Source organism: Cydia splendana, chromosome 11, assembly GCF_910591565.1.
Source record: "Cydia splendana chromosome 11, ilCydSple1.2, whole genome shotgun sequence".
Classification (NCBI taxonomy): domain Eukaryota; kingdom Metazoa; phylum Arthropoda; class Insecta; order Lepidoptera; family Tortricidae; genus Cydia; species Cydia splendana.
The window spans coordinates 10,354,029-10,375,180 of NC_085970.1; the positions used below are offsets into that span (position 1 = coordinate 10,354,029).

At 39.0% G+C, this 21,152-nt stretch overlaps 2 protein-coding genes across 3 annotated transcripts in view; one reads left to right on the forward strand and one right to left on the reverse strand.

The window, feature by feature from the left end:
• LOC134794938 (uncharacterized) overlaps positions 1-21,152 on the reverse strand; it is a 49,028-nt gene that overhangs the window by 7,765 nt on the left and 20,111 nt on the right. The window contains exon 1 of one of the 2 annotated variants that reach the window (XM_063766806.1): positions 345-459. The exons of the other annotated variant lie outside the window; for it this stretch is intronic. Coding sequence (XP_063622876.1) covers positions 345-350 — 6 coding nt within the window. The 5' untranslated portion in view covers positions 351-459. Of the gene's footprint in view, positions 1-344; positions 460-21,152 lie in introns of those variants that run through there. 2 annotated transcript variants of the gene reach the window in all.
• Positions 4,794-6,968, forward strand: LOC134795120 (uncharacterized). Its single transcript, XM_063766953.1, has 3 exons — positions 4,794-4,955; positions 5,172-5,389; positions 6,509-6,968. Exons 1-3 carry the CDS (start codon positions 4,807-4,809, stop codon positions 6,925-6,927), a joined length of 786 nt encoding a protein of 261 aa, XP_063623023.1. The 5' UTR covers positions 4,794-4,806; the 3' UTR covers positions 6,928-6,968.

Sequence of the window (21,152 nt, forward strand, 5' to 3'; positions counted from 1 at the left end):
AAATTTAAAAAAATCTACACAGTTATCTGAGTTATCGGCATTTAAAGTAGAATCAAAACAATGCAACTGGTATCAAACTATGATGTTACTGGAAATTGAATGTTATTCCTCATACATAAAGTTTATATTTGTACGCACATGCGCGGCCGGGAACTCGTGACGCATAATATCACCACGCGCATTAAAATATTAATCTTACAAGAACAAAACAGTCGAATAAAAGGCTTTAAAATTGACGACGTATAAATAACCGACTAAAAATCAATTTAACACACAATTTGTGATCGAATTACCATATCTTCTTCTAAAAAAAAAGCATGTTTTAACAGAAACACTGTATTTACCTGCATAATAACACCCACTGCTTGTCGCCGCGGCCGGACGCACACTAACGGATCGAAGTGAAGCGGGGCTCGGCGGGTCGGAGCGGAACGCGCCTGTCTTACCAACGTGCACTGCGAATCCGACTTTACTACAAACTAATAAAGTCGTATTCTGAACGCGCAGTGTACGTAAAACGCTCGAGCGTTGCCAACACACCACGTTGCCGCTAGTTTATTGTGACCGTGAGTTAATCGAAAAGAGACGTTAAGAGTTTAAGATTAAGGTGTATTTTTAATTGCTACACATTTGTTAGTGATAATGAAATTAAGTTCATACTCGTCTGGCGATTCAGTGATGAGACTGATGAGGCATACCAAGGCATACGGAGGCAGCTGCCAGGACAATAAAATATTAATAACAACCGGATAAGTGCGAGTCGGACTCGCCCACCGAGAGTTCCGTACTTTTTAGTATTTGTTGTTATAGCGGCAACAGAAATACATCATCTGTGAAAATTTCAACTGCCTAGCTATCACGATTCATGAGATACAGCCTGGTGACAGACGGACGGACGGACGGACGGACAGTGGAGTCTTAGTAATAGGGTCCCGTTTTTGCACTTTGGGTACGGAACCCTAAAAACCTACGATTATGGATACGTTATACCTAACTAACGGTGTATTCGGATGATTTCGAAAATAGACTCTGATGATGGAATTATGAGTAATTTTAGTAGGTACTTAATGATTTTCGGATTCACCCGACGTTCGGAAATACTAGGTAAGTAAGTACCTTCTTGAATACACTTTAGGGTAAGTAGGTACTCAACTGATTCTCAAAAATGACTGTGAGCAGGTTACGTAGTTGTTACCGAGTGCGCAAATTATGTAGGTATTAGTTTTCACAATTAAGTAAGTATTATGCAATTTTGCCCTAAGTATTTTGTTTTGCATCCATATCGTGGTCATGGTTACTCGCGTATTATGTTGCCAAATGAAATACATCAATTATGTATGTATTAACATTAAAAATTTCATCCAACTTACTCATTGTAAATCAAATGTTTAATCAGAATCACTAGTTAACGCTCCATTTTCGTGTACCGCCCAGTCCGCGCATTCCGCGTTGTAAAAGACACTTTAGCTCCGTACGTTGACAGTCCATTCTCCGATAACGCCCTATCCTTGAGACAAGACCTACCGCGAACACCGACGATCGCAAATTGCGGGCATCTTTCTCTGTCACTCTTATTACGCCTCAGTTGGAGTAAAAGAGATAGATTCCCGCAACTTGCGAACTGCGGTGGTCGCGGTAGGCCCGTGTACAAACATCAATCTTATTGCAGTTGAGGTCGTCCTTATCGCATTGATATAAGGTCGGTTTCCGAATATTCCCGACTAAAACCGAGCGATTCGTTTTGTCCGACTCGCCGCGTCTCGCTTCCATCGAATCGTTAGTATTCGGTCGAATTCCGCGGTGGAAACACTATTATTTTGCAGGTAAATCACTTGAATTTATGTTTAAAGTACGCTTTCTATAGAAAATTGGTTTTAGACTTTGTAATATAGCTTTTTAGTGTTATGTTGCTGGGTTTTTGTTAGACATTTATGACATTATTAATTCTCGCATAGGATTAGATGGTCTCGCAGTACCATAGCCCACACTGTTAACTGTCCCTCGGTGGACCTTATGCCTTTTGTAATACGGTCCACCAAGACAGTTAAGTGTTGCTGTTTGTAATTTGTACCGAATCATTCCGATGCTCCGCGTTCCGTGCGATTCAATGTTAAAGAAACGAGGCGTACTTTATTGACTCTGTCCTCGACAGTAGCGTTGTATTTTTCACACTGCTTCTGTGTGAGCGAGACAGTTAGTTTTTTTTTACTTTACTATTTTTTAGTGTCCGACCGAAGGTTCGGTTTCGGTTTCGGTTTCGGCCAGTTTCGGCCAAAAAATCATGTTTCGGCTGTAGTTTCGGTTTCGGCCAAAAAACGGCCGAACCTTTCGGCCGGGCCGAAACTTACGAAATGGCACTTCGGACAAAGACCAAAAGTTGGGGAATAAGTAGGACAACAATAGTAATAGCCTACATTTACTGATTCATGTATAGGTATATTATAAAACACAATTCCACCAATGAGGGCGCCACTGGACGGTCAACGCAGTCTTATGAGGCTGTCAATACCTATAACGCGCACACTGTCTATCGCACACATTGTATCGGAGTGAATGAGATAGCACTATCGCACGTAGCCGTTGGCCGAGTATCAGCTCGGCCCCAGTCGAACGATGTCTTTTTCGCTCTTATTCAGTCACTTTCCTATCTACCTCTAATGGCAAATTTTAAGCGAGGCTAAAGGCTACACTCAAGTAGTGCTGCAAAGTTGATTTTCTGACTATTGATTAAAACGAAGATAAAACCCTTAAAAGTGTCCCCAGTACAGTTTTTCATACGAATGCTCGACCTTAGCCTCACTTTTTACCTCAATTTACCATTTGGTTTGTCTTCCACATGTCCTCTACTTCAACTTAGCCGTTCGCCTCGCTGCGCCATGCTCGGCCTGCGCGTCTCGCTTTTTAATACAATGGACATTGGTTGGAGTCTGTGCTCAACTACTTATCCTGAAGCCTGAAGCACGGCTTTTACTTCGCATGAAAGTTCGCCTCACTGGGGCACTTCGGACTTTTGGGCCAAGCTGAAGATCGGTACCCGGCCTTGCGATTATCGTCATTCACTTGCCCTTATGCCATTTATTTGGGGTCGGCGCAGCATGTCTTTTTCTTCCATACCTCTCTCTCGCCCGTCATCTCATCATTCACTTGCGTTCGTTTCATATCATCTCTCACACAGTCCATCCACCTTTTTCTCGGTTTTCCACTCCCGTTACTTCCCTTGCGATATTGTTAACAAAAAATTTCGCGCTCGCTGCGCTCGCGTTTTTGGTTGACCCTGTATTTGATCTACATGTTAGCTTGACTGGTGAATGAATAGAGTTAGACCAAGAAAATTCTGCAATGATTTTGATAGCATACGCAGTGCTACTAGTGCAAATGTTATTTATACGTCATAATTTCATAGAAATTTTGACGTTTAAAATAACACTCGCACTGCGTGTGTTATCAAAATCGTTGCAGAATTATCTTGGTCTAACTCTAGTAATTTTCTTAAAAAACTGCTTAAGTAACATCAATTTCAAGGACATTGGGTGTTGACAGCCCCATAAAATTTGTGTAAAAGCGGTTTTATGACATTTTTTCAACGATTTTATCAAGTCTACAAAAGGTTCGGTTTCGGTTTCGATTTCGGCCGAAACTAGAGCCAAAGCCGAACATTCGGTTTCGGTTTCGGTTTCGGCAAAAAAACATGTTTCGGTCGGACACTACTATTTTTACGCAGGTCATTATATTGTGAATTTAATCGGCGGGAGTTGATAACTCACGAAATAAAATTGAAAAGATTTGAACTTAAAATAGAATGACATACGGCTGGATTCGGGAAATGAATTAGAGATTCACTAGATATGAAATAGTAAAGATATGTGACGTTCTACGGAAAAAGGTACCTTATGGCGGCTGGCGCCGCGATTCGGGAAATGAATTAGAGATTCACTAGATATCGATTTCGAGATTTCGTATAGATTAGTGTAAAATAATTTATATTGTAATTTCATATTATGAAATAAATAAATCTAAATCTAAATCTAATCTATGAAATAGTAAAGATATGTGACTGAATCTATAATTCATTTCCCGAATCGCGCCGATATTATTATGGTACAAATTTCTTTAATTTTATATCTCGAGTTATCAACTTCTCATGGCGTGAAAAAGGTGAGACTCGAGACACAAAACTGAAGAAATTTGAACTTAAAATAGAATTACATAAGGTTGAAATTTCTTCAATTTTACACCTCGAGTTATCAACTTCTTCTCTTCCCGATTTCTTGGTAAAATTATTAGCTATTTTAAGTAATACATACATATTTTACTTGGGTAAAGGGGCTATTCATAAATTACGTCATTTAAAAAAATTAGGGGGGGGGGGTCTGGACATCGGATGATGGTATGGTAGCATGACGTAGGAGGAAACGGGGTCATTCGAAGCATGATTTTTGGATGATTTTAGGGAGGGGGGGGTCAAAAATCGTCAAAAAACGATGACGTAGGTAATTTATGGAGAGCCCCAAAGTTGGGGTTCCCAACGGTTAATACCTACTTTTGCCGGCCCTGAACCCTGATTTTTAGAGATGTCCCGAATAGTGGTTTTGGCCGTATACTTACCGAATAGGTACCAAATATTCGGCGCCTCTCTCGGCCGATGTGCCGAATAGTACATTCGGCTGAATACCGAATATTCGGCATAATGGCCGAATACCGAATAGTTGCCGAATATTCGTGGCATCTCTTGCAGCTCGAATTGCAACATTGATAACGAAGTTGATAGGTATTAAAAGAGTGTCTATTATCTATCTGTTCTAGGCCATGGATGAAGAAATGCTTATAAACCTGGTGAAAGAACACGGGGAGTTATACGACCCGGCGCACAGACAGTACCAAGACCAACACAGGAGGGAGCTGGCTTGGAAGAAGATCGCCAATAAGATGAAGATGCAAGGTAATTACAGTTTTGGGTAATTTTATGAAATGCTCGTAAATCTGGTGAAAGAACACGGGGAGTTATACGACCCGGCGCACAGACAGTACCAAGACCAACACAGGAGGGAGCTGGCTTGAAAGAAGATCGCTAACAAGATGAAGATGCAAGGTAATTACATTTGTGGGCCATTTTATGAAATGCTCATAAACCTGGTGAAAGAACACGGGGAGTTATACGACCCGGCGCACAGACAGTACCAGGTCCAACACAGGAGGGAGCTGGCTTGGAAGAAGATCGCTAACAAGATGAAGATGCAAGGTAATTACATTTGTGGGCCATTTTATGAAATGCTCATAAACCTGGTGAAAGAACACGGGGAGTTATACGACCCGGCGCACAGACAGTACCGGGATCAACACAGGAGGGAACTGGCTTGGAAGAAGATCGCTAACAAGATGAAGATGCAAGGTAATTAGTGTAATTACATTTTAGGGCCACCCCACACTATTATATTACTTAGCGTCTTTTGAGCGTCGGCGTCTAGTCAGCGCTATGGAAAATGGCGTCGCTACGCAGGCCCCGTGGACAACATGCCAATCGCTAAGGCTACGTAGCAAACGAAACTCAACTGTCACTTTCATACTAATATGGAGGAGTGATAGAGAGACACAAAGCGATTCGATGGCGAAGCGATAGCGATTGTCACCTTGGATAGGCGCCGGTCTAGCCAAAGTTGCGTAGAACAGTAGCCATAGAGTTGACTAGAAGCCGACGCTCGGGAAACGCTAATGCAGCGGTCGACAACCAGCGGCCCGCGGGCCGCATGCGGCCCGCGAACCTCTCAGTTCCGGCCCGCGAGCCTCCCTGGCTATTTTGTATGTAATATTGACATATGACAATGTCTGATAGTCATAAATATTAACAAAGTGCTGCCCGCGTCCACTTCGTTAACTGCTATGTGGCCCTTGGCTGCTAAAAGGTTGCCGACCGCTGCGCTAATGTATCACGGGGTGGCTCTTAAGTTGTCCACTACGCTTTTTTCTTTTATTTCTAATTATTTGTGTTGTTTCTACTCAGAATGACGAGCAATTTAGCGTAATAGGCGAAAAAATTGTCCCAGGATTTTTAATTCCATTCTGTTGCTGTGTTTCATAGAATTTGTACGACGGCAACGGAATGGAAGGAACGGATGTATGGAACTATTGGGACACTTTTTTCTCCTAGAGCTCGTGATTCTAGGGGGAAATAACTTAAAACTTCCCAATTAAAAAAAGTTAATTGTACAACTTTTAGATACGTATCTGCCTCTCTATCACTCTTTATCATATTCAAGCGATACAGAGGCAGGTAACGAAAACTTGATTTTCGATTTTGCGGTCAGAGTCAAACGGTGAGCGGAGAGAGAAAATTCAAACCCATTTACAGATTGTACAATCTGTACCGTCGCCCACAGTTAACTGTACATCGGTAGACCGTATGCCTTTTGTAATAAGGTCCACCGATGTACAGTTAGGAGTGTTGCTGTTTGTATAAACGTATATTGAGTGCAATTGGGGAATTCTCAGTAAATACATTTCTTATTTTCAGCTCATGAATGCAAAGAAAGGTGGAAAAAACTGCGTGAAAATTACAGAAAAGCAATTAAACTGCGTCAAACACAGAAAGCCAAAGGCATCAAAAAACTTAAACGCATCAAACACGGACACATAATGACGTTCATAGCTGACCAAAAAGAAATAGAATATGAAGAAGTCGACACTCACAGTGCCGGGCATTCTAGGAAAACAGAAATATATGCTGTAGAACCTAATCCAATAGACCCGCTAGTGCTAGAAAGGAACTACGAAACAGTTCCTAGAACTGACACAGTGGTAACTTTCTTCACTAATTTAGGAGAGACAGTCAAAACCTTTCCAAAAGACGTCCAAATACGTGTGAAAAGGGATATATTTAGAATTATCAACGAAGCAGAGGAAGAAGTGGTGATGAACAAATTCCAGTGGTGATGAACATGCAGTGATTAGAATGAAGTAAATTGTCTATCTCGGAAACAATGGCATTTTTTTATTTAAGTTAAAGCAGCAATCCTTCAGTCTGCCACCTGCCTGGTGAAACTACGAAGCTGATTTTTTAGGGTTCCGTACCCAAAGAGTAAAAACGGGACCCTATTACTAAGACTCCGCTGTCCGTCCGTCCGTCCGTCTGTCACCAGGCTGCATCTCATGAACCGTGATAGCTAGGCAGTTGAAATTTTCACAGATGATGTATTTCTGTTGCCGCTATAACACCAAATACTAAAAAGTACGGAACCCTCGGTGGGCGAATCCGACTCGCACTTGTCCGGTTTTTTGTTAAATTTAATTTCATAGCTTAAACGTTTACGTATTGAACAATGTCAGACTAAATTTCCATCGAAAGGATAATTGTCCTAAATGATAGTAACTTTTAAATACATATTAGATTAGACTATCGTGAATTAATTTTGTTTACCTTTATTACCGGGGTTTCCTCTAAGGCTGCACTAGCTTGTTCGCGTATGACTCCCAGCATCATGTCAAAACCAAATGTCATATAATGATTTAACCTCTTGTCTGTGTACAGTAAGGATGCTGACCGATGTTAAGTCATCATGTAGCATTTTTTTCTAGAACGTTATTTTGCTCTATTTCTTCTTCGTCTTCGCGTTATCCCGGCATTTTGTCACGGCACATGGGAGCCTAGGGTCCGCTTGACAACTAATGCAATGATTTGACGTAAGCACTAGTTTTTACGAAAGAGACTGCCATCTGACCTTCCGGCCCAGAGGGGAAACTAGGCCTTATTGGGATTAGTCCGGTTTCCTCACGATGTTTTCCTTCATCAAAAAGCAACTGGTAAATATTAAAATGATATTTCGTACATAAGTTCCGAAAAACTCATTGGCACTACGAGCCGGGGTTTGAACCCGCGACCTCCGGATTGAAAGTCGCACGCTCTTACCCGCTAGACCACCAGCGCTTATATTTGATTTTTAGACCACCACATACATTTAATTACATATGAAAGTTGAATAATATGTATGACTGTGTGCAATACGTGAAAATTTTAAATGTTAACTTTAAAAGAAATTAAAATAATCCTATTGACATTTGACAGAAGCTTCCTCGACATATTTTTCTCGATTTGTTTTGTCGAAAGCTAAATGTCTTTGGTATGCAAATCAGGGCCTTGGCGGATTATTCATGATCCGAGTTTTACTAAAACGTAAATTGTTTTTTGTTTCCGAATTTCAAATTCATAAAATCAAAAGGGTTTTCAACTGTCTTTCGCCTTTCAGCTGTGTCAGGATAAATTGTATGCCTTTTAGGATTTCTACAAAATGGAATAATTCTTTTTTAGGGTTCCGTACCCAAAGGGTAAAAACGGGACCTTATTACCTACTAAGACTCCATTGTCCGTCTGTCCATCTGTCCGTCTGTCTCTCACCAGGCTGTATCTCGTGAACCGTGATAGTTGAAATTTTCACAGATGATGTATTTCTGTTGCCGCTATAACAAAAAATACTAAAAAGTGCGGAACCCTCGGTGGGCGACTCCGACTCGCACTTGTCTTGTTATTGTTAGTCGTACCCGAATTGGAGAGGTTTACAAATATATTTTATAATAAAACATACCTACTTTTTATTTCGAATAAATAGGTACCTAAATATTTACTCTTAAAATCTTTTGAGTTTCGAGTAATTTATGACGTCATCTAAGAAGAACTTTCTTAAACGACAAAACATTTCTGTGATGAATCTCCACTAGCGTAGCGTTTTTTAACCTATAACGTCACTGTCCTATCCCAATTTCGTCGTAATTTTAAAGCAAAAAGAACACGATGAAAAAATCTTGTATAGTGGCTATAGGTTAAACTTCCACACCAACACAAATTTCCACACCAAGAAACGTAACAACTCGTAGCCACAATACAAACAGGACGACAAGAAGACACGCAGCACCATTTGTTATAAGTTAAGAGGATCCCATCGCCCACACTGTTAATGTTAACTGTACATCGGTGGACCTTATCCCTATTGTAATAAGGTCCACAGATGTACAGGTGTGTGTTGCTGTTTATACTACCCACTGGATACACACAAAAGTATACAATTTGCGTCTGAACAAACGGAGCTGTCTAAGCCGGGCCACGTCATTTTTCAAGCCGTCACGAGTCATTTATTTCCACGAAATGATCGGGGGAATGAAATGAATTTTGAATCTTAAACGGGGTAAAGGGCACCGGAAGTCATTTGAGAGGGTTACAGCGAAAATTCATTTTAACCCGTTTGATATTTTGACAAAAGGTGTTGCATATAAGATTGGAGCTTTGTGGTTTAAATGGAAGGAGGCCATTTGGAACTTACATTCTAATATCAAAACGATGTTATTTTGTTATCATTCGCGTGCATTTCGTTCGTACTTGTATTGGCGAATCATAACAAAATGACATCATTTTGACATCAAAATGAAAATTCAAATTGGGCTCACGGTAAATAGTTATTTACGATACAAGTGCGGAAAAGAGGAAATTCGAAACGAGTGGCGATAAATTAAAACACGACCGAAGGGCGTGTTTTAAATCGACACGAGTTGCGAATTACCTATTCGCACGTGTATCGTACAACGTTTTACAGTACATATGGCCCTTTAAACTTTGGCATACGCACGAAAAGTGCTATTTTACGCACTAGTGCGGAAAAATAGGACCATATGTACTGTAAAATATGTTATATTATTTAAAACGATTTACTGAAATAATATGAAACTTGGCATGAACATTAAAGTAACCTTTATGTATACATGTATTTTGGTATAAGATTTTGTTATTACCTACTTAATTAATTGTAAGTAATTATAGTACCATCACGCTCCGCGATTGTTGAGCCATTTAGGGTCCTAGGTTGGAAGTATTGAACAACCAATTTTTTTCAATACTGCCGCTATGGAATGTCCAATTTAACATAACAATCACGGAGCTTGACTGTACATACTCGTAGAAAATACAGCGAGTACAAGCTTGTATGTGTAATAACTTCTAATACTTGCTGTATTTTCTTTGTATTACTTAAAATTTCTAGCATCGTGACTTAATAGGCACTTTAGTTGCTGTATTTTCTTAGTATTAGCAAAAAGAATAGATAGTATAGAGGGGTCCTGTCATTGTAAATTTTGTAGTCACTGTAAATTTACTGCCATCTATCGACACACGACTAAAACTCAAAATGAAAACGTATAAAGTTATCAAAAAATGTATATATATGGATAAAATGATTTTATTATTTTTATATCATTTTGATCCATGTTCATTCACTGATATCTATGTGTTAAAATTGTTAAATATGAAACGGTGTCGTCACGCCATCTAGCCGAGGGTAGGCTAAAGGTGTGTGCGCCATCTATTCGAGAATGACTTTTACTTGAATTCTGAGGCACGTTTTTTCCTTAGACTTTATTCGTCTTATACGAAGTTACATATGTCTTTGGTATTAGGTATAATATCTAGCTTCTGTGACTTAATAGGTCCTGGCATGTTGGGATCCTTTGAGACGCGATCCCTACCACGATCAAAGGGTATATAAATTTAATTAATGAAAACAATAACCAACCCTCCCAATTGGGGTACGTAGCCATCAAATTTGTTTTCAGAACTCTGGTGATCCGGTGTTGCGTCCTGTTTGTTTTTACAATTCTCAGAATTAGAAAATTGGTCCTTTTCCCGGAAATTGTGAATTTTGTTTTGTGGAGCCCGTTATAACGAACACCCTGTTTGCTAATTACTGAGAGCTGGTCTGATGAATAAATAATAATCAAAAACAATCGCATTGAATCAGTGGAAATTTCCAAATAAAGTTAGCTATTTTCACAGCTTAGTGTTATTGGATTAATTCGTGTTTCGTGTTGTAATCATTTTGTTACGTGTTTTAGTTTTTAGGGTTCCGTACATAAAGAGTAAAAACGGGACGCTATTACTAAAAACTCCACTGTCCGTCTGTCTGTTCCGTCTGTCAGTTGAAATTTTCACAAATGATGTATTTCTGTTGCCGCTATAACAACAAATACTAAAAAGTACGGAACCTTCGGTGGGCGAGTCCGACTCGCACTTGTTTTTCTTTATTATATGACTTTCTTTAGTCGTGGCAGAGACAGACCGCGAAAGAGATGGCGGGACGACTTGAATGCATTCCAGCGGGATTGGCGGGATCTTGCACAGCACAGGGAAGATTGGAAAGGGAGAGGGGGAGGCCTTTGCCCAGCAGTGGGACACACACATAGACAAAAAAAAATATAACGTATATTTAGTTCATAATTTATTAGTAGTGTGACTACTTAAACCAGTAAAGTAATTTCAGTGTAAGTATAAGCAAAGAACTTCGTAACGTTATCGTTCGTCGTGTAACTTCGTATAAGATGAATAAAGTCTAAGGAAAAAACGTGCCTCGGAAATCAAGAAAAAGTCGTTCTCGGATAGATGGCGCACACACCTTTAGCCTATGCTCGGCTAGATGGCGTGACGACACCGTTTCATATTTAACAATTTTAACACATAGATGAATGAACATGGATCAAAATGATATAAAAATAATAAAATCATTTATCCATATACATATATACATATTTTTGATAATTTTATACGTTTTCATTTTGAGTTTTAGTCGTGTGTCGATAGATGGCAGTAAATTTACTGTGACTACAAAATTTACTATGACAGGACCCCTCTATACTATCTCTTTGGTATAAGTAACCAATCTTAACTGATTCCCAAAAAAATAAATTTGCAACAAGCCTCTCCTAACGTATTCATTGGAAATGTCACTTGTGATTTGATACATTTGTGTGTCTAAATCATTTAACCGCGTACCTGAAGACGGCGATAAGGACGATGTATGTGCGTCTCGACGTAAGTACCAAAAATAAATGTTTTGCGTTCTTTACCGACCAATCAACGAGGTCTACCGGTTTAAAGCACGAAGATACATTTTTTTGGTCCCTCTGTTCTATCCTAGTTGAGTTCTGTTGTGTTCTTAAGAGGCTGAATTACCTTGCAAAGAATCAAAGTACATAGCGTAATATTATTTTGATAACTACCTGCTTTGATCCCGGTACATTAAATTTGGCACTTTATTTTTTATCAGAACCAGTTATTCTTCCTATTTCATACTAGGAGCAAAAGTTTATTTAGTCTCTGTTATATGAGGCGAACATTAACTCAAGTTGGATAACATAACCCACTCTGTTACGCCACGCTGTTTTGTCGCCTAAATAGAGATTCGTTTTAAGTTTATAAAATGCATCAATGGTCAGGTGAACCGTGGTCGGCCTTGTGTGTAGACTTCTTTTTAAGTGGAATAGGTATGAAATAGAATAAGTTTGTGAGTGTTAAAAGCTTTGTCTTAGTTTTACCCGTGTCTTATATTTACCCCATCTGACCCTATATGTGTGTTAATCTGTAAAGTATTTGTAATATGACCTTGTTGCCTGATTTCAATTTTAAATTAAAAGTATAATATAAAAAAAATAGCCTAATATATACGTCCCTCTGCTGGGCACAGGCCTCCTCTCAAGCACGAGAGGGTTTGGGCTATAGTCCCCACGCTGGCCCAATGTGGGTTGGGTAAAATGAAATAATAAATAAACAATTGTATTAATTGCTTCATTGAATGGAGTACCGGCCTAGGCCGCGTTTGTATCGGCAATCATGCCGATTTACTTCTCCGGTTTATCTCGTCCTATTCGTCTTCATTACGTTGGCATATTATTAGGGTCCAGGGTAGTTGCCGCTCAGAACAATTTACCACTAGGTAAGTTTGTGTATATATGTATGTATGTATGAGGTCTTTATTGTACAGAACACAAACACACAAATATGGCACAGGACAGGCAGTACTGTAAAGGCGAACCCTTTAAGGGATTTCTTCCAGGTAATCTTTGAATAGGTGAGAATTGATGAAGAGCAATAGAAAAATGCACTGATTACAATAGTCAATAAAATTATAAAAGAGTGCGAAAATAAATTAAATAAAAAAGGTGGGGTAAGACGAACCATAGTTTATTTTGCTCGGGGCAAGACAAACAGTATGAGGATTCCATACAAGTGTTTGTCTTGCTCCGGTGATAGTCAAAGCCAAAATATCACTCAGTTTTCTATATGACCTTAACACGACCCTAACATCTGTAATAAAACAAGCTCATGGCAAATAACAAAATAATCATATTAAATACGGCTAACAGAGTACCTCTTAACATTCATTTTATCTGAAAGCTACATAAAGACCACTTTTCATTTACCCTCCCTCCAATTTGGGCATCGAGTAACGCTCTTAAAAGGTGAGGCCGAGATAAGAGAGCGTTACATAAATGAAAGCCTACTCGTTGAATTGTAAGTTGGCTTCTCACCAGTGGATCTTGAGGGGTGCACATTTTAAGAAGTATCGATATCGATAAAAGATACGCTTTTATTTATTTAGAAATTGAAATCAGGCAACAAAGCCCATATTACATATACCTTACAGACTAACATACATATGGTGGTGGTACTAGTGCTCGACATGCTAATGCCCAATATATGACACCCTGCTGTCACCTCTATTGACAATGACTTTCAAGATGACATGTATTGGGACCGCGTCAAGCACCAGTACCACCACCTTATGTATTTTATAAACTTAAAACTAAACACTATTTAGGCGACAAAACGGCGCGGAGTGGCTCCTGCTCTTGTGGTTGCTTTGTCTGTTTACCAGTTTTTTCATGATATAGGAAACAAATGAGCAGCCGAATCGCCCGATGGTAAACACAATTATCGTCACCCATGGACAATTGGAGACCTGCAACACCAGCGGGGTGCAAGTGCGTCGCCGGCCTTTAAGATGGGAGATACGCTCTTTTCTTGAAGGCTTGAAGATAGACTGATGTCGTTATAAATGCCAAGAATCTTTACAAGACTCCGGAAGACATTCTATGTAATACATTTAATGTATGCAAATTCGGAGGGCTTCATAAAGCAAAGACCACATGTGGTCGTGATAATCATTTTTTTTCTGTGGGATAACTATTTTGTTTGTACGAAACTATACAATATAATATAAGCGTTCTCTCTCAAAACTCAGAGGAGTTCGTACTTCGTAGGTATGCCTATGCGGCTTTCCGCATTCAAATGGAATTGTTTGACATGATGCCAACGGCCGCTTTCTATCATCGCACCGCTCGCCGTCGGCAGGGTTCGTCCTCACACCCTAGAACCTAAATGGTCGCGTACTGTGTGATTTAAGAGGAATTTCCTCCCACGGACGCTCCGGCTGTGGAATGAGCTCCCTTCCGAGGGTCTACAGTATGGGGTTCTTCAAAAAAGGAGTGTACAGGTTTTTAAAAGGTCGGCAACGCGCATGTACCACCTCTGCAGCAGCATGTCTGTGTTGCAGGCGTCCACAGGCTACGGCGACTGCTTACCATAAGGCGAGCCGTATGCTTGTATGCCACCGATGTGGTATATATAAAAAAGGCAATGAATGAAAGTCAGCAAAACTTTTATAATCACGCGTCCAAGAACTTCAAGACACTGAATCCGTTCATCAAATCCCAAAGCATCGATAACTTTTCCCATCCCCTTTGTATTACGTAACTACCAAATGGGGCCCTCAGGCAGTCTATCAATCATCCCTAAGATGTTGTTATTGGCCATTCACGCTTGGCACTGGGTTCGAACCCGGGTTGACGAGTTCTCTAACAGCGTTTTGATTACAATTCCATTTCAATTAAAATTTGAGAAATGTTTCCTTTATCCACTAAAAGCGGGGATTGTTTTTGGTAGCTTTGTTATACGTTCACAATCATCTCTTCAGTATTTACCAGTATACCTACTCTGCAAATATTCGTAATATTATTTTCGATTGAAAGCGCTGCTTTGCCGTAAAAGTGTGCAACTTTCATTCTGGATGTTGCGGGCTCAAACCCCAGCTCGTACCAATGAGTTTTTCGGAACTATGTACCTACCTACCTACGATATATCATTTGATATTTACCGGTCGCTTTGCGGTGAAGTAAAATGTCGTGAGTAAACCGGACTAATCCCAATAAGGAATAGTTTCCCCTCTGGGTTGGAAGGTTAGATGTGGTCAGATGGCAGTCGCTTTCGTAATAATTTTACTACTAGTGCCTACACCAATTCTTTGGATTAGTTTCCAAGCGGACCCCAGGCTATGAGCCGGAGCAAAACGCGCAACGCACGCCGATGGCCAAGGGGAGAAGAAGGGCCATACATTTGGTTACAAATTTTCCTCGCTCCCTCCTCCTTTCCGCCCTAAAAATACTTCAAATTTTCTCTTAAACTATTCACGACTTGTGCCGTTATAATAAGTAGGTTCTATTTTTTTTTTAATAACAAAAACCTAACTTGCGACTCACCACTAAGGTATTCAAATCTCTACAGCGATGATAATTCACAGATTCAATGAATAACAAAGTTGATGAAGCCCAAAAAGCTACTGTTTAAACGTGAAGATTAATGCCTCCCTAATGAATACGCATTTCATTTCACATTTCAGTGTTGCCAACTTCGTCAGATGTAAGTGGTTAATTAATTATTACGTAGAATACCAGGTGCCCTTGAAGCTCCTGTTTTGTGTTTATGTTGTTTCATTTGCAATTAACTAATTAATTGAGTAGAAGCAATCAAGAAATATGAATATGAAGACTGGCAAATAAAATTAAGTCATTCGGCTTTTTACAAAAATAATATAACCAATAATCGGGACTTTTTTATGACACCATACACAAAATAAAGCACTGCTGGACAAAGGCCTCCCCCTAGACTTCCAATCCTCCCGATTAACTGCAGCATCCGTCTAGTGTCTAGTGTCTAGTTGCTGAGAAATGTGTCCAGGTCGTCCCGCTATCTCCTCTTAGTCCGATCCTGCCGGCGTTTACATAGTGGCACCCACTCCGTGGCTACCACGCAAACACCTCTGTGCAGACGTCGTACATGTCCAGTCCCAATTGACCCCAACGTCGACGATGCCTGTTTTGGTGCACAACGCAGTGTTTCGGATCCGGTCAATCCTTTTCACCCCAAGCATGTTGCGCTCCATGGCTCTTTGGCAAACCTTCAGTTTGGTCTCTTGTAACTCGGTAAGGGACCACTAGAAAATTATTGGAAAAATATATATCGCAAGTTATATTATGACATTTTGTATTTCATTAATCAGAATGTGTTGCAAGAAAGTAGGTACGAGTAACTTGACCATGACGTCACATGTATGTGTTTCATTTGAACTTCATAGTGGCTATAGTATTTTTCAAACTGGAAGGGTCTGATGATAGATGTCATCTCCATACTATTTATAACCTAAAAATGCCAAATAAGTCGCAAAATTGTATTGAATTGACATCTATCATCGTAGGTACACTTCCAGTTTGAAAAAAGAAGCAGATTTTACTTACTTGACCCTATTTCCCTTTTTTAACACGCTTTTATTAGGTCGACCTGTATGTAACTAACTATGTAATGGAATCTAACGTAACTAATTTAACCATCTTCCAAGGATCGTAGCGTCATGAAAATTGGCAGCTGTATGTAGTTCTGATAACAATACAATAATATGGTACTGTCGAACTGATCTGATGATGGAGCCCGAAGATATGAACTGGAACTTCATGATGGAACATTAATCATAGCTGTGTTTGGATTTGTTAGAAAGTCTTGTAATGAATTTTGACCACGATTAGGTTTCAAGGTCTGATGATGAAGCCAGAAGATAGGCACTGGCATTCCATGATGGAATATCGTATCATAGTCGTGTTTGCACTTGTGAGAAAGGTCACGTAATGGACAAAGCGTGTTTTTCTAGTGTTTTTTAAACTATTAATTATTATCATCCTTATTTTTTCTTAGTAACATTAATTTTCTAATACATTTAATGGTACCTTTGTTCAAAAGCTGCACTATATTGCACGGATGCTGGTGGAAATAGCAATTAAAAGGCCACAAAGGCGCAACAATGTTACAATATTATTGTTTGCCAGCGCATAATTATACTCCTACTCATGCCATGATTGTGTAACTAGAATAACAGTGAAATTGACACGACATCATATCATTAGCTTTAATGCTGTACATTTTTTTCAGCCTGCGAGGTATACTAGTTAAGATCTTTCTGACTTTGTTACCTTTCTTTTGACAATATGTAATATTACTATTAGAAGTACCTATTAGAACAAATTAAATTATTTTCAGAAAAAAAATTAATTTGTTTTTATTTCAAGTAGAAACACTACTATTATTATGTGCGAATGGCACAGGCACCTGCCGCTATAGCAGAGGACGCTGGTTTGATTCCAGTCGGGGGCACTGGACGCCTTGGTCACTTTTTCTTAGTATATGACATTTATTTCAGTTTATAATAATTATGTAATATTGAGAAGGTAACAAATAAATAAACTTCGCCCCTAATAAACTACCCTAAAAGTAATTAGATGCTAATAAATAATTGTTAATGCAATCTATAAATTGTAAATACAGATGTCAATCACAATGAAAAAATCAACGATGACCAACTCTGGCCAACGTGGGACTCGAACCCACATCCTTGGATTGCCGGTCCAATGCGTTACCAATTCCTCAATCCATTGATTTTTTCATTGTGATTGACATCTATATTTACTAATGCATATTTTTAATGCATCGCAGCCATAATGTGATTTGTAGTGTTTAGTTAAAATATATTTTTATAATACATACTAGTTTTAAGGTATTTATGTATGCTGCGCCTCTAGTTGCCTGAAATAAACATTTTCATTTCATTTCATTTCATTTTTTACAATTTATAGATTGTAATAATGTGGTACGTCACACGATAAAAAAGGAAAAATATATTAACATTTAAATTGTTAATGCGTAAATAAAGTAAACCAAGTATTTTAATGTAAAATACGTTTTATGTTTCTATCTTTACAAGCAAAAATCAACTTGGCCAACAGTTGTCCCGAACTTGTCGGTCTTGGTTTAACAAACAACAACTTGTTTCAGACTTTACGTATTCATATGCATGGCAACTTCGCCAAATTTGGCGCAGGGTTTCTATATTTCAGTAATTGTTGCAGTACAGTTAGAATCAAAACTCGCGGATGAAACGTCGCGCCAAAAGTATCTGTCGCCCTCGAATGTTTTTCCAAATAGTGATAATACTTAGTTTGCTTAGTATCTGCCACAGCTTGACATATAGGTCTATTTGTTCTTCATATACTTAGAGACAATATTTATTTTTTCATGACAAGGCAGTCGCGTCATGAAAAATTTGAAAAAACACTTATCTAAATAGAGTTATACCAAGAAAAGTCTGCAGCGATTTTGATAGCCCACGCAGTGCAAGTGTTATTTATACGCCATAATTTCATAGAAATCTGACGTTTAAAATAGGTAACACTTGCACTGCGTGGGGTATCAAAATCGCTGCAGACTGTTCTTGGTCTAACTCTAGTAAGCGCAAAATTGCCGAGGCAAATAAATATATAAGCAATCACTAACGAGGAATAAAAAAACCGGGCAAGTCCGAGTCGGACTCGCGCACGAAGGGTTCCGTACCATAATGCAAAAAAAAAAAAAACAAAAAAAAAAGCAAAAAAAAACGGTCACCCATCCAAGTACTGACCACTCCCGACGTTGCTTAACTTTGGTCAAAAATCACGTTTGTTGTATGGGAGCCCCATTTAAATCTTTATTTTATTCTGTTTTTAGTATTTGTTGTTATAGCGGCAACAGAAATACATCATCTGTGAAAATTTCAACTGTCTAGCTATCACGGTTCGTGAGATACAGCCTGGTGACAGACGGACGGACAGCGAAGTCTTAGTAATAGGGTCCCGTTTTACTCTTTGGGTACGGAACCCTAAAAAGGCACGAAACATTATAGTCGCAGCAATATAACAAGAATAACTGAAAATGATCGAAATATTTATTAGGCACTTGAATCAACTCTTGACCCATATTTAGATAAGATCTAGAATCATTATTGATATCTATCTACAAACAATTTGGACTGATTATGATTATATCAGTATACGTTATGTTGGTAATGTGAGTAAATTGGTTGATTATGAAGTAGGTATTCTTTGTATGATAAGAAGGTAAACATAGTAATCTGTGTGTCAATGTCGTAGTCAGATCGTATAATCCGCCGTATTACATTACGGCTAGCCGTTATCAAAAACAGGGGCGTTTTGAAATGCGGCGGTTCGACGATTAGCCGGATTGTCATTGCGATACGTTCTTCAATAAGGCGGCCAACGTTTAGCCGCATCGTACTACTATTTTAGATTGTAGAGTGACCAGTTCTTTCGGTCGCCTACGTAACCGGAGTTTGACAATGTTTGCAATTTAATTTATTTTTACCATGGTCCCACCGCACTACATGTGTTTCTTTTCCAAAACATTTCCTTCACAACTTAAATAGACGGAGCCCCGCAAGCGGGGCTCCTATTTCTGGGCGGTTTGCCCTTCGGGCATCTGAAGCTACCTAACGAACCTAACCTACTTACCTACCTACGCTTTTTTCCCCAAAGTGTAATGTTTTCACGGACGTCTCACTAAATCAATAGGTAGGTAGGTTAGGTTCGTTAGGTAGCTTCAGATGCCCGAAGGGCAAACCGCTCAGAAATAGGAGCCCCGCGAAGCGGGGCTCCGTCTAGTTAAGTTGCGAAAGAAATGTTTTTTGAAAAGAAACAGTCCGACGAACTCCAGATTTGATGGACACCCCAGCGTTTGTCAGGCAGCGCCACGGGTGTTAAAAATGGGAACTAAAAACTGTCAAAGCGGCGGCTAATGACTCGCTGTATTACATTACGGCTAGCCGTGTTGAAGAACGTATGGCGCCGAATACATTCCGGCGGATTCTCATTCAGCCGCATTCAATCCGGCTAATCGTTAAACCGCCGCATTTCAAAACGCCCCTGTTTTTGAAAACGGCTAGCCGTAATGTAATACGGCGGATTATACGATCCGACTGCGACATCAACATGACATGAGTATTCTTATCAGTATGAAAGAAACCGCTTAATAAACCGTTATTTTATTTACCTTTGAGGTGATGGACATTAATTTAAGTTCCGAACTAGTGGCATTGCTATATGGCTACTCGTACAGTCACCTGCAATAATATGTTACTCTTCGACGGCCGCAAAAATATCTGACACGATCTTATTTGTAGAGCCTTATGGCTCTACAAATAAGATCGTGTCAGATATTTTTGCGCTCTTATGAGCGTGTCACATATTTTTGCGGCCTTCCAAAAGTTACATATTATTGCAGGTGACTGTACCTACACGATGTCATTGTACAAATAAGAGAGCTCGATAGGAAAACGATTTAAAAATTTAATTATCTGCTTCGACGCACTTCAGCTTAAACATCTTAAGTTTTTGTAAATCTTAGGACTAATAACAATAACAGATATATACACTTTAACAGTTATTATTTGTGGCCTTGTAAAACATGCATTGTATACCTTCTCGTACGAGCTCTTAAATATTTTATAAATACAAGTAGAGATGGGTAGCGAGTAAATACTCACGGGTAAATACCGAGTAAATACTCAGTATTTACTCAATATACCCGTATTTACTCGTTTATACCCAAATTGGTGGGTATAAACTATTTAGAGTGCTGAAAGGGGCATATAAATTTGAAATATAGGTGTATTTTGTAAGCCGATACTGGATTAACTACTCAAAATTGTAAGAAATGTATTTTTAAGGGGGGCACTCCATAACTAATTGTCACAAAAAAAATTTTCAGAAACCACCAACGTGTTGCACATCATAAAATGGGTCTTTAAAAATAACTGATATGGTTCTAAGAACATTTTTGGATAAATTGAATATTTTTGGAAACAAACCGTTTCGAAAGTTCAAAATAATTTTTATCTCTCTATAATTTTAGAACCAAAGTTCAGAAAAAATATGAAAACATATCGAGAGATTAGCCGTATAATAGAGTACAAAAAACAATATTTTGAACATCATCGCTTGAGCCATTTTTGAGTTTTCTTTAAAAAACCCTTAATAAAAGGTCGTAAGTGCCGCGTAAACACGCACTTTTGCGCGACATGTAGTTATCTAGAACATCGATAGAATTTAAGTATCATATTTTTAAAGTAAATACCTTCTTATTTAAAACAATTGTTAAACACCTTTAGTTTTGTAGGTAGTTTTAATTTTAGGTT